Source organism: Rhipicephalus microplus, chromosome 4 (genome assembly GCF_043290135.1).
Source record: "Rhipicephalus microplus isolate Deutch F79 chromosome 4, USDA_Rmic, whole genome shotgun sequence".
NCBI classification, from domain to species: domain Eukaryota; kingdom Metazoa; phylum Arthropoda; class Arachnida; order Ixodida; family Ixodidae; genus Rhipicephalus; species Rhipicephalus microplus.
Window position 1 is genome coordinate 141372142 of NC_134703.1, and position 14014 is coordinate 141386155.

Sequence of the window (14014 nt, forward strand, 5' to 3'; positions counted from 1 at the left end):
ATACCGAGTCTTCCAAGCACACTATACATTTTACTGATGCGTTACGAGAAACGGACGACAGCAATCGATGAGTTTGCTCCGCACTTTCACAAGGTTCCACAGAAACGTTAATAGGGACTTTTAGCTTGTACTTGTACTTTTTTAACGTCACTGTGCTTCCGAAACACATAATTCAGAAAGTCTTTAGTTCCCCATTCGTAAACGTTTACGTACATAGGTGAACATAATATCTGGCCTTTTACGTGCCAAAAACTACGATATGAACATGAAAGGCGCCGTAGTGGAGGACTTCGCAAATTCTAACAATGTAGTGTTCTTTAACGCGCATCGGCATCGCAAATTACACGGGCGCCTACCACTTCGCCTCCACCGAAAGGCGGCCGCCACGGCCGGCATCGAACCCGCAACCTTCTTATCAGCAGCCGAGAACTGGCACTGTTTCACCGAGACCACTGGATATTTATTAAAGCTGCATTTTACGTTCCACAAAGGTCCACGCATGCCCACAATCCTTGCGGTATGACCTAACACGGCGATGTAAAAAAAAAAAAGTATACGTTGTTGAGAAACGGCGGACCGATCCCGCCGAAGCCACCACTGTTGCGAAAGACGGCGACGCCGACGCGGTCCCGGAGGCGCCACTGCTTTCGACCCCGCCGGGAAGGTCACCAGCCGTTTGGTAGCGTATGTTTCTCAGCTCGCGACTGCTTCTGCGCAGAGCTGAGGAGACGAGCGGACGAGACGACGGTGAGTTAAACAAGGTTTATGTACAGCATATATACAGAGGCGTTACAATTTCGGCACTGGGGCCGGCAGAGACTCGAAGAGCCGAGCTCCTCTCTGTAATACATAGGTCAGCCTTTCGCCTAAAACCGCTGATCGCGACACGCCGCAGGGCTTCTTTTATTTCCACCGGGCCCAACTAAAATGTCCAATCAGAAGCGCCGCTGGTCTTCCGAGCAGGCTCCTCCAATGGGGTTCGCCGCGCGATGCGTCAGGCCACCAGACATGAGGACGCCGGCTCGCTGTCACGTGCGACGCTGACTCAATGCACGTGGGCCACAGATGCGCCGCGCGTGTTCACGCCGTGGAGTTGTTCGCGCCCGGCGGGCTGCGGGCTGGCCTTGACCCAGATTGCCTGTTTCAGAGGCACGGACGTTTGACGAGGACTCGCTGGCATAACAGCACCCCCGCCGCCAGACAATGCACCGGAAAGACGAGCTGCTTCCACGGGGCTCGGATGTCAGGTGCGCTCGTTCGCCAGGTCCCTCCAGGTTCGCCTCCAGGGCCATGGGGAGAATACAGCTCCAGACTGTTCCGGGAACACATCCCATCATTGACGACGGATCCCCGCTCCACTGGCTTGTCGCCACAACTTGCTGGCCAACTTCGCTCGTCTCTTCTGACCATTTTCGGTTTCAGCACTTGTCGATGGTTCTGCAACTTGCTAAGAACGGTTCGACAACAGACAACACACGACACAAGCAAGTGCCCTCGGTCACCCGACAGAACACCAGACAAAGTATAGTACAACATATACCTATCTACGTGTTTATCGGAATTTTGTTCCCTCTACATCAAGAGGCACATGTGGGACAAAAGACCCCTAAAATGACAACTCAATTTTTTTTTCCACGTACAACAACGTAACGGATTAGAATACCACATAAAGTTGGCCCCTTGAGATCACTCTGAACGAGAGCGCTCAGCCCAGGTCGTGATGAGGTCAAAATTTTGCCCCGAATCGCCAGCCAGAAACCGAAAGGTTGAGAAGTTACTAGCTGGAACGCACTGCTCAATGCACCTGCATTAGCGTTTACCTTTTTTTTTTCTTTAGCGAACGTCAAAGTTGCGCTGTGAAGCAACATGCTCCACTTCAGTAACCGGCCACTTTTAGGCGACGATACCTATGCGGCACCAAGAGCGGCTCACACTTTCGACGTTGCACAGGGGAACAACGATACGGCTTGCTACGGATTGACTCCTCACCGCTTAGCTCGATATCGTGTTCGATCACCCTCATGTTTCCGGGGCAGTCCGAAAACACGTCTTCAAACTCGGAACCAATCTTTCTCAGGTCCTCTTTCTCAGGTCCTCCTTCACTTAAGCTAGGCTCTAGGTTTATCTGCTCCCGGATTACTTTCGATCCCCCTTCGATTACTTCACTAGAACTCAAATTTTCTGCTTCCTCTTCCTCCGAAGCCTTCAACAGCTGATTTACGACCGCTTGATGTTGAACATTGGGTTTCATCAAGTTGTAAATTTTGTTCTGCCGCCCTCCTACTTGCACCTCATAATTTGTATCGCAAGGCTTCGATAATACTTTGGCGGGCCCTTCCCAATCAACCTCAAGCTTGTTCCTTTTGGGTGGCTGCAGCCGCATTACCTGATTATCAACTTCAAAAGCGCGCTTCTTCCCCGATTTCTCGTAGTGCTCCTTCGACAGCACTTTTGCCGCGTTTTTCTGGCTTTCCACTCGCGCTTCAATTTGGCTTTCCACTAGCGCTTCAATCGAGAGATCCTCACGCTGCCCTCGAATGAGCGTCTCTCGATCAACTCTCGGCAGCTCGCTCCCACTTTCCGCTACAGGCGAGAGCGTTGCAACCCTCTCGCTCTGACTCAATGGCGCCACGTCGTCTCCCCCAGCGCATACCGCGCCGGCCGCTCCCGCGACGGGCCGCTCGCGTGACTGCTCACATGACTCATGCGGAAAATTTCCTTTCTGGGGTTCCGTCGACCCGCCGACAAGGTCACTTGAGAGTTCACCGCATGGAACCAAGTCAAGCTTCCGCGAAAGCTTTCGCGCTTGCGATCGCGTGGGAGCCATGCACGCTAAGTTGGGGAAGAACGATTTGCCCTGCTCTTTGAGAAGCTGCTCCGAGTTGTTGGAGAAAAGATAAGAAAAACGACCATTCAGCGCGGCAGACACAGCCGCTTCGGTGCAAAGCTTACCGAACGGGCCTTCAATGACAACGGTGGCGATTGGTAAGCGAACACTCTGCTCCTCGGCGACTTGCCTGATCCACGCGCATTCTCCTGTGAAGTCATCCGGAGACACCAATGAAGGATGGACAACGTCCATGGTTGCCGCTGAGTCTCTAAGTGCTCGGCACGTTTTCTCATTGACCCTAATTTCTTGGAGATACGGCTCCAGCAACCGCATGTTTTTTTCTGATTCTCGGATCGTTGCGAAGGCAAACTTTTCCTGACAGTTTCTCGCGATGTGCCCTTCCTTTTTACAGTTGTAGCAGATTAGCGGCTTCCGTTTGTTTTCCGGTTCTAATGCCTGTGTGGTAGAAACCTCACTCGATTTCTCCGCTTCTGTTTGCCCTTCCCCTACACTGTCCTTCGTAAGAGACGGGTCCTTCTTGAAATTACGGTGCGGAGCGGGTTTCCGTTGATCAGGTTTCTTTGAAAAGCCCTCTTTTCTTTCATCCTTTTCAACGCGCACTGCCCTGCTATGCAACTTTCGGCGAGTATAATACTCCTCAGCTAACTCTGCTGCCTTGTTTAGCTGTACTTCACCAAGTTTGTCCTGCAGCCAAAGTTTGACATCCTCCTCGATGCAGCGGTAGAATTGCTCCAATGCAACGCATTCCACCACTTTATCGCGGTCGTCATAAACACCTTCGCCCTTGAGCCATTCGATCAAATCGGCTTTAAGACGAAACGCGAAGTCAACGTGTGACTCATTCCCCTTTTTAGCATACCGGAACCTTTGCCTGAAAGCCTCGGGTGACAACTTATAACGTCTCAAGAGCACTTCCTTAACCTCGTCATAGCTCTCAAACGCTTCCCTAGACAAGCAAGTTAATGCGTCGGACACTTCGCCGGGAAGAAGAGCTAACAGGTTCTGCGCCCAAAGAGACCGCTCCAAAGCGTTTCGCTCACAGACGTGTTCAAACTTGACGAGATACTTCGCCATGTCCTCGCCTACTACGAACGGTGGCAGTTGGTCCCGAATTCTAAAACCGCTGACCTGAATCGTCGGAGAAGCTACGCTAGGCGCCTGCGAACACTGTAGGATTGCCAATTCTAGTCGTTTCAACTCGAGACGCTCCTGTCTCTCGGCCTCCTCGCGTCGTTCGCGCCTTTCAGCTTCTTCACGTTCGCGAGCTTCGCGCCTTTCAGCTTCTTCGCGAGCTTCGCGCCTTTCAGCCTCCTCACGTTCGCGAGCTTCTACTTCTCGCCTTTCAGCCTCCTCACGGCGTGCTTTAATATCCACCCAGGCCTCATCGACTTCCTCAGCCGACACTCCCTCATCCTTCATGATATCAAGGATCGCTTGCTTTCGTTTCGCACGGCCCAAAGTAATGCCGAGTTCCTCACAAATTTCGATGAGTTCCTTCACTTTAAGGTTCTCCATCGTTCACACTAGCCTCTTGCTGTTTGCCCCTGTTAAGAATCTACTTGCCGTACCCACTATAAGCCTACTAGCAAGACGCGCAAGCAATTTTTCACCCTCCCGTGTTTACCACCTCCGCATTAACTTTGGTTTCAAAGCACTTCAACTTGGCTTGAAACGATCAAAGCTCCCTTCAATGCTTCACACAGCCCTTTCTCTAAACTACTACAACCTGAGCTAGAGTAGTCTGGTGAACTGAGGGGAAAACATCAGGCACTCACCGCATCGATGTCGCTGACGCCGGCCGATCCCGCAGCTGCCAACCACTGTTGAGAAACGGCGGACCGATCCCGCCGAAGCCACCACTGTTGCGAAAGACGGCGACGCCGACGCGGTCCCGGAGGCGCCACTGCTTTCGACCCCGCCGGGAAGGTCACCAGCCGTTTGATAGCGTATGTTTCTCAGCTCGCGACTGCTTCTGCGCAGAGCTGAGGAGACGAGCGGACGAGACGACGGTGAGTTAAACAAGGTTTATGTACAGCATATATACAGAGGCGTTACAATTTCGGCACTGGGGCCGGCAGAGACTCGAAGAGCCGAGCTCCTCTCTCTAATACATAGGTCAGCCTTTCGCCTAAAACCGCTGATCGCGACACGCCGCAGGGCTTCTTTTATTTCCACCGGGCCCAACTAAAATGTCCAATCAGAAGCGCCGCTGGTCTTCCGAGCAGGCTCCTCCAATGGGGTTCGCCGCGCGATGCGTCAGGCCACCAGACATGAGGACGCCGGCTCGCTGTCACGTGCGACGCTGACTCAATGCACGTGGGCCACAGATGCGCCGCGCGTGTTCACGCCGTGGAGTTGTTCGCGCCCGGCGGGCTGCGGGCTGGCCTTGACCCAGATTGCCTGTTTCAGAGGCACGGACGTTTGACGAGGACTCGCTGGCATAACAACGTACAAGCTAAAATAACTCTTGGAAAAACAGCGACGTTTTACGCAATTCGCTGCGTCATGTCCACGGCGGGCATCTAAATGCGCGAACCGACTTGCAAACTTACCAAGCAAGGTCGATTCGAAAATGACGTCGTGATGTCCACTTCCGAAGTCAAAAGACCTAGTTGCAACAACAATGTGCGACACAGGTTGGACAGTCGATAAACCACTGGACGAGGATGGTAACTAAAAGTTAAAGCAAAAAAAGAAACCATGTGGTCCCACGTGACGAGCATGGAGCCAATAGCGACTGCGTCGCGCGACATTTCCCTCACCACTATTCTGGTCGTGGGAGAGAGACTATAGGTGAGAGGCACATCCTAACACTAACACCGAAAGTTGGGCGAGTTGGTGATTGTTCATGATTACAAATAAGCAGCGCACGACGTTTTACACAAAGAGAGACGATAGGGACACCGCTGCTCCCAGCGGTGTCCCTATCGTCTCTCTTTGTGTAAAACGTCGTGCGCTGCTTATTTGTAATCATGAACATCCTAACAAAGGAAGAAGCAGGACAGTGGTCGCGCGACGTTTTCCTCGCCACTATTCTGGTCGTGGGAGAGAGACTGTAGTTGAGAGGCACAGCCTAACAAAGGAAGAAGCAGGACAGTGGCAACACCACCTAGAACTAGAGAAGGCCTGTGCAGGGCTGCGTGACGTCACCGCAGTGAGATCGGCCTAAAGGTCGGCTTCACCCAATGCTACGCTTTTTCTTTCCGAAATGGCATTTTCCCTACATTATTATTATTATTTTCGCGGTTTTGGAGTGCACAGAATATTTGCATTAAGGAATATTTTCAGTATGTTTTAGCTAAACGCTGGCTTGAAATAATTCATCAGGCACTCGTGAAATTTTTAACAGCATGCACAGCCATTTCGTGCAGTTTAAAAGAGGCTTAAATTTTCGTTGTGAGACATATTTATTCGTGATACATCATAATCCAAACAGGCAGAACAATTCATAAGAAAGAAGATTATGCTTGAAGAGTACTGAGCTTCCGCTTCGCAGCCTTGCTTTCAGTTCCTTTATTTTCAACTTTGTTCCGCTTTGCAGCCTTGCTTTCATTCAGCTTGTTATTTTGAACTTTGCACAAATTATTCAGCAGCGTATTGGCAGCAGCACTGAGAACATAGTTTAAGACAAGTTCAGGTGAGTGGCCACCATCGCAGAAATCCAGGTCTTCATTGCACTCAACAAGGGAAGTCGCGCGGCTTACAAGAACTTCTTTTTGTTTTGCGCAAGCAAAAAATTGTGATGCGTACTTCGGACTTCTCAGCTTGTCAAGCACAATTTCCATTGTGAGCACGGCATTCACAACTACCGCTTGTGGAAATTTCAGTCCACCACGCGTTGCATTAGCTATCAGCACATCATCATCCAGTTCAATGGTCCGATTCTCAACAGTCAAGTTTTCCTGGCAGGAAGAGCAGGCAAGTTTCCCAACTGCAGCATATGCACAATATCCTGCTACATATGTAATAGCTGGTAGCATTTTCTCCTTCTCCTTCACATCATCGTCCATCACTGCAACATCAAACTGCTTAACAAGGAATTTCAAATCAGTGGTAGGAATGCAAGGTGCAATGGTATCCAAGTTGGGAAGATCAAGTAGCTTCTGAAGTCTCAGCTTCTGCTCGGATTCATAAATCTGACGTATCGAAACGTGGTATTGGGCACCAGACAGCTGCCTGTGCCTGCCAAACCTGTCTTCCAAACTGTCGGTTTGAAATTTCCCTAGCAAAACGTATTTGAACCGAAGTTCTTCAATGCAATACGTTGACACCTCAACAAGGGCATGTGAGGTATGTCGCAGTGCCATGTGCGTTTCGCGAGTTAGCTGGCCAGCATCATGCTTCAAGCTCTGCCAGTAGTCCAACCAATCCACAATCTTGTTTATAAACTCAATTTGGTGGCATTGCAGTGCACTTATCGGTTCTTGAAATGGGTCTCGGAGACGCTGACCTTTGAATGGGGTCTTGACATTCACCACATTCCACCATATCAAAACAATGTTAATAAGTTCCAATGTACCAGCTTTATGCTCAAGTGCGACTTTGGTGCTTCTTAGTGCTGCAGCAGTTGAACTGTTGAAGATCCTCAGTGCGAGCTTTACATTTTGTCGCTTTAGATTGGATGGATTCAGCGACTTGAAGGACAAAGTTAAAGCTAGTCGCAAAAGCTCATTTTTTTCTCCTTCACGCAACTTGCATAGTGTGTTAAACAAGGCTGTCAGGACAGATGGGTTTTCCGAGAGGGCACTGAAATTGGGAAAGAAGATGCACCTTCCACAATTACGCTGATTCAGCCAGTTATTTCGGATACACTTTAATATATGCACTGCATCCAGAATAAAAAACAAGGGTCTTGATGAGTCTGACGGGTGCCTGTATACAATGCTCACTTTGGGAGGATCAGCAAAAAATGACATAGCCTTTCGGTTGATCGAGTTGTTGTCAGACACCACTGCAACTACTCGTATTCCAATGTCTTCTAGGTGCCTGATCAGCAGATCAAGAAATTCATGTAGCTGTTTCGCTTCTATTTGTGCTACTGGAAGTATATGCACAACATCCTTGTTTGATGATAACAAGCTTTGTATCATAAAGACGTATGCTGTCTTTGCCGCATTTTCATTGTTTGTCGCTGCACCAGTGACATAACCACCCTTGTACTGAAAGGATGCCTGCAGGTGGATCTCGTCCATCATAAGCGTCACAAAGCGCTCATGGTCTTTTAGTGTTGATGCCAGTCTCCTTGCATAAGAAAGGAATGAATCCTCTTGTTGCTCTCTGGATGGGCTAGCACGGTAAGAGGCACAAATGCGTCTTATTGTCTGTGGATGTGGGAGCTTTAACTTTGCTGTACTCCTGATGAATCTGTATGCGTGCGGCGATATTGTGTACACAAGGCTGCAGAACACCAGAAAGTCAGCTGGGGTAAGTCGACGCCTTAGTGAGGAGAACTTGAAGCTGCTGTGTCACAAATTTGACGACTTGCACTTGCCACTCATGCGGGAGAGCTGAAGATGACAGTTGCTCCAGGAGTGCCACGACACGCTTCAGCAGAATCTCTAGTTGGAGTTCATTATTCGTGAAATCCTTCGTGACGTCTTCCACATCGCACAGAACTTTGTGAAGCACACTCAAGTCAAAAATTGTCATAGGAAGCACAGAGGAACCTAGGTTTTGTAACCTCATTTCACCAACATACACTGCCAAAGAAAGGTCGGATGCCACTGTCACTGCACGATGCACAACTGGGGCACCTTGGTCGCTGAAGTTGAGGAAAAGTACTTGTTTCTGGGTGACCACCTTGGTCCAGAAGTCAGTAAGAGAGAGGTCACCTACTGCTGTCAATAGGTCTTCGAAAGTGGCGACGACATTCTTCTTTTCTTCCGCTTCGTGAGACTGCTCTGATAACCGTATTGCTTCCTGCAACGCTTCTGCGTCCACACGAGCGCGCTTTTCTTCTGGGCTCTCGCGTGCAGAAGTTTCTTGGCGGGACAAGTAAGCAGGGCAATTAGGGAAAACGCTTGGGATTGCAGAAGGCTTCAAGCGCCGCAGCTTGAGGGGTACTTCAATTACTTTCCCAGTCATGCTGTCAGTGTAGCTGGTGGAGTCTACGAAGTCACTTTCAAGAAAGTGGTGCTCACAGACCTGGAACATAAGCACAAACAACGAAGTATAAGATGAAAGCGACAGAATTATACATAACAGTTTTACAGAATTATATGATCCCAGTGCGCCGTTTGTAAAGATTAAGACAAATACTTTCGCTTTATTTATCTGCATCTGTACGGCAACCACGACCACGCAGTCAACAAGAATGACGTCTCACTTAGCGAACCTTGCTTTGAGACGGTAAACCACGAGCCATCGTTTGTTTGGCGCTCAAGTAGTGGCGGACGCCCCACATGTAAAGTAACTACGCCGTCTACATCGTATGTTCGACGCAGGCAGTTTTACTCGCGAATACATTGCGCTAAATCAATTTCTGATTAGGCAGAACCGCACATGAGCAACCTGAGGCGTAAACATGGCACTATACACTTTACGGCACGAACATGGAACAATATTACACTGAAACACACCATTTGCTCAGTTGTCAATCCTTAAGGTGCATAGCGCGTCGTAACGGTTGCATGCGTCACGCAATTAACTAGACTCTGTTCCCACGAGAAGCACGACTGCCGGAAAACAAACGGGAACATGTGTTTACCACAGTGTACTTTGTAGGTGTGAAGTTTTCCCGCCGCACAGCCTTCGTCCACGCTGCATTTTGGGCGGGGTCCAACGGAAACCTGTACACGCGTGCTCGCGGTCCATTAGCGTAGTTCGATCGACAGTTCGGTACACAACAGCACCCAGGCATTTTCGCCAGCACACCAGCAAAAGTTCATGCAACACGCCTGAGCAACTGAGTACCAAGAAAATGCACGCCAACAAGCTGCAGTATGGTGGCTAGAATTGGGAGGTGACGCCAGCGCCCGCATATTCGCCGAGCGCGCGCGATCCTCGTTTTCAAGCGCCGCCGCGACGGCCACCACGGCGCTCCTGTCGGCATAGTGATGCGGGCGAAGCGCGTGCTCGCTCCGCGCTCTCTCGTCGACTCGCCGCTGGGTTCGCTGGTTCGCCTCTGGAAGCGTGTCTGGGTGTGTGCAGTTTTCCGCGTTGATGTCTCGCTTATGGCAAAATGTATTTAGTTGCTGACATGACAGTGTGAGTGCCGACCTTAGGATGAACTCCAGCACTACGAAAGCGAGGCAACGCCACTGCTTTGCTCCTGGCTGCACGAGCGGCTATGTGTCATCGAGGGAGCAAGGTCAGCGTGCTTCTCTTTTCTCTGTTCCCAAAGACCCTGCCCTCTTCGAAGCCTGGCAACGAGCCGTACCCCGTGCCGACAAGTCGTTGGACGTGAAGTCGGCGCTATGTGAGCTTCATTTCGACGAGCAGTTTATTGAGCGTTTTTACACGCATGTGATAAACGGCGAAACTGTTCAGATTCCCCGAGGGAAACCGGTGCTGAAATCTGACGCGGTGCCAACCATATTCCCAAATGTTCCTGCGTATCTTTCAAAGAAAGTGCCGAAGAAAAGGACGTCAAGAACATCCACTTGCGGCCTACCATCGAAAATTCGGCGTCAGGAACCAAGCACGTCTGCTTGCGAGGAGACAGCTGGCTCGTACAGCACAGAAAGCGACAGTAACCAAATACCTGTTCCGAATGTGCCCGCAATTCCCGACGTCCGCAAGTGTGGTCTTCCCCGCGCTTACTGGGCTCGACATCTAATTGCTGGAGCCGACAACGCCACGGTGTTTACAGTTTGCGCACTAGATGGTGACAAGTTGACTATTGACAAGTATGTGCTAATGACATCAGATGAAAACAAACTTCAAGCGACAGCTTTTGTGCAAGCCACAAAAATAAAGACCCTTGACATTACCGACATCGAAATGGCAGAAGAGTTGCTTCGCGACGTCGACTCCATGATACCATGCAGAGGGTTTGGTAAAACTGGTGAATTTGGAGTGAATTTAAAGTACAAGGAGAAGACTTTTGATGGCAGAACCTTCAGCCCATCTTGCCGTGGGGTTGCTCCAACGCCAGAAAAAGCCTGCCCACAATGCAAGCACCTCAGAAGACTACTCCTGAATCGTGAGTCCTACAGGCGAAGAAAAGGCAAAAATGTGGCCCAGTCCCAAAAGCTTTCATACAGGCTTAAGCTGCGAACAGCGCAAGCGAAAAGGAGTCGCCTGAGTGTCCTGCAGGCTAAATCACTCATCAAACAAATGAAAGAAAAGAATGCACGGAATGATTCTACAGCATTTGAAGAAGCGGTGAAGGCCCTACCCATTAAGCAGCAGCAACAAGTCAAGGCGTGCTTTGCTGCGGCTAAAAGAAAATCCACGAAAGGGATGAAGTATGAAAGTGAATGGGCTCTAGAGTGCCTTATTATGTCCATGAAAAGCCCACGCCTCTATGAGCATATACGCAAAAACAACATCATGGCGTTGCCTTCTCGAACATCACTACGTCGATATCTCAAGCGTTACAGGAGTGGATTCGGCCTGAGCGAAAAAGTGTTTGCTGCTGTGGCGGAAAAAACAAAATCTATGGACTTGTTCCAGCGCCATGGTGGGCTGTTAATTGATGAGATTAAGCTATCTGAACACTTGAGCTTGGGAACCGATGGCACCATCGAAGGTTTTGTGGACCTTGGGAAGTTCACACCAGAGAGTGAGCGCTCCGTAGCATGTGACCATGGCCTTGTAGTATTGTTCGTGCCTTTTACAGGCACGTGGCACCAGATTATTGGTGTGTTCGCATCACGCAGTAATGTGAAGTCCGAGACGTTAGGCAAAATAATCCTCGAAGCAGTAGTCATGAGCGAAAACGCCGGTCTGCACGTAGACTTTATCACCACTGATGGAGCTGCGTGGAACAGAAGCATGTGGCACTCATTCGGCATACACGGCAGGAAAGAAAACACAGTATGTAGAAGGCAGCACCCTACAGACCCAGAACGTTTTCTGCACTTCATCTCGGACTTCCCACACCTTCTTAAATGTGTGAGGAACACCTTTGTTCGAACGGGCGTGAAACTGCCAGAAGGCCATGCCAGTGTTGACCCTATTGACTGTGCCCGGAAGCTTGATGAACAGCATGACACGACTCTCAAAGCCATGCCTCATATTAGCAAATCGGTTGTGCATCCCAATGGCTTTGAGAAAATGAGGGTAAATTATGCAGTGCGGCTTTACAGTGATGAAGTCCTCAGAGGCCTTTTCTTGTACAATGCAACCATCGAAGAAAAGCATGGGAGCACAGCGGCGACAGTCAGCTTTGTGGAAAGAATGAGAAGGCTCATTGAGGCCATGACTTCAAGGTGCAGTTCGGGTGCACTTAAGCCTGGAGGGATGCACGAGAAGTGCATTCAAAACTTCTTGACTTACCTGGACGATTGGGAAACAGCTGCTGGCTCCGGAGGTTTCCTAAGCCGCAGTACAGCCGAGGGGCTTCGTGTTACCTTATCAAGCACGCTACACCTTCTCCGCTACCTGACGATGAAGTTGAACTTCAGCTATATGATGACATGCCGCTTGAGTCAGGACCCCCTGGAGAGGCTGTTTGGAATCGTCCGACAAATGTCTGGATGCAATGATCATCCGACTGCCTCCCAGTTCCTAATCTCGGTCAACACTTTGAGCTTCCAGAATTTGGCAAAACCACCGAAAGGAAGCAATGTGTCCTCAGGACTGCTGAGAAGTCTGCTGGGAGCTGACAACGGAAAGGACCTCACTCCCCGGAGGAAATTAGACGAGCTTCTTGACGTAGGAAACCTTGCCGAAGCACATGAAGTGCTCAATGAATACGGCCACGGCACCGAGCATGCAGACATGGTCGTGCAAAGCAGCGATGCCAGACTCATATTCTACATGGCTGGATATGTGGCAAGAAAAAGCGTTGCAAGCACCAAATGTGCAGAGTGCAGCCAGCAGCTCCTACAAGGCGAGAACGATCCATCTCCAGCTGCAGCATCCCTCACGGCTGCTGTTGACCGAGGAGGCCTGCTGTACCCATCAGTCAAGCTCAATGAACTCGTGACCACTCTCGAGAACACTTTTACCCACTGCTTCAGTGTTACAGAAGTCAAACCTGACAGCATCATGGACTTGGTTTCCTTCTTGCAGTTAAGAAAGCTTACACTTGTTGGCTGCCCTGACCACAGTATGTCCCTCACAAACAAAATTATCAAGTTTTATGTTCTTACTAGGCTCCACTTTCATGTGAAAGCCCAGAACAGCAAACGAAACGCTAAGCAGGAAAGAATGAAATTGCTGAAGCTTAGACGCGTGCTCTGAGTTTGATATTGTAACTTTAAGCTCTATTGATTTTTTTTTTTGCCGAGTGGAAAGTGATTGTATGCCTCTTATTACTTAGTGCCAAGCGATGCGCTGTCTGTGTGCAATGTTTCGATGTTTTTAACTACTCCCGAGCGTATGTAAATGTGCGTATTTTTTCATTTTATTTTATTTTACCCTGTATTCCATGATGTGCAATAGATCTTCCTAATAATATGATGTGCAATAAATATTTGTTTTATTTTCCTCGCCCAGAACTTTGGTAATATTTTTTTTTAAAAAAACGCCGTCGCCTTGCACTCCAAAACACTGCAGGGATATGCGAACGAAAGCTTTAATTTGCGCAGATTCAACGTCACAGAAGTCTTGCAGCGGCAGCCAATTTCTTTTAATGCTTGAAATGGCGTTCTATCAGCCATCGTCACAGTGAGTTATCTGAATCGCCAATTTATCTGAATCATGCTTCAGCAACAGCATCTTTGAAAGGTCCGCGCGCTCAAGGCGCGCGCGCGTAACTAGCATCACCATTCCGCCGACAGCGCCACCGCCGCGCTGCTCGAAACGAAGGAGCGGCTCCGAGCTCCCGTTGGCGTCACCTCCCAATTCTAGCCACCATAGCTGCAGCACTGGAAATAGTGTCAGCGTTGCCAGATGCTTAGGCTGATACCGCTAGCATTGGTGCTCTTATGTATTCAATCCTGCAGTATATCGCAATTTTTATAGCCAGTACTGCGCCGCATAAATAGACCATAATGTAAATAAAAACACATATAAATTTTCCTTATTTTCTGCATCAAAAAAACACCTTGCGGC

General features: G+C 49.5%; 1 protein-coding gene across 1 annotated transcript; it reads right to left on the bottom strand.

The window, feature by feature from the left end:
- Positions 1-6239: 6239 nt before the first annotated feature.
- LOC142814629 (uncharacterized) lies at positions 6240-9795 on the bottom strand. Its single transcript, XM_075893686.1, has 2 exons — positions 9558-9795; positions 6240-8995 (listed from the first exon to the last, which is right to left on the bottom strand). The coding sequence occupies exons 1-2, from the start codon at positions 9708-9710 to the stop codon at positions 8267-8269; spliced, it is 882 nt and encodes a 293-aa protein (XP_075749801.1). The 5' UTR covers positions 9711-9795; the 3' UTR covers positions 6240-8266.
- Positions 9796-14014: the final 4219 nt, after the last annotated feature.

Bases quoted from the DNA above. Each gene is read 5' to 3' on its own strand.
- LOC142814629 (XM_075893686.1), bottom strand. From the start codon at position 9,710: ATGCCTGGGTGCTGTTGTGTACCGAACTGTCGATCGAACTACGCTAAT. The intron at 8,996-9,557 runs GTAAACACATGT...CTTATGTTCCAG, and splicing joins CACCTACAAAGTACACTGTG to GTCTGTGAGCACCACTTTCT.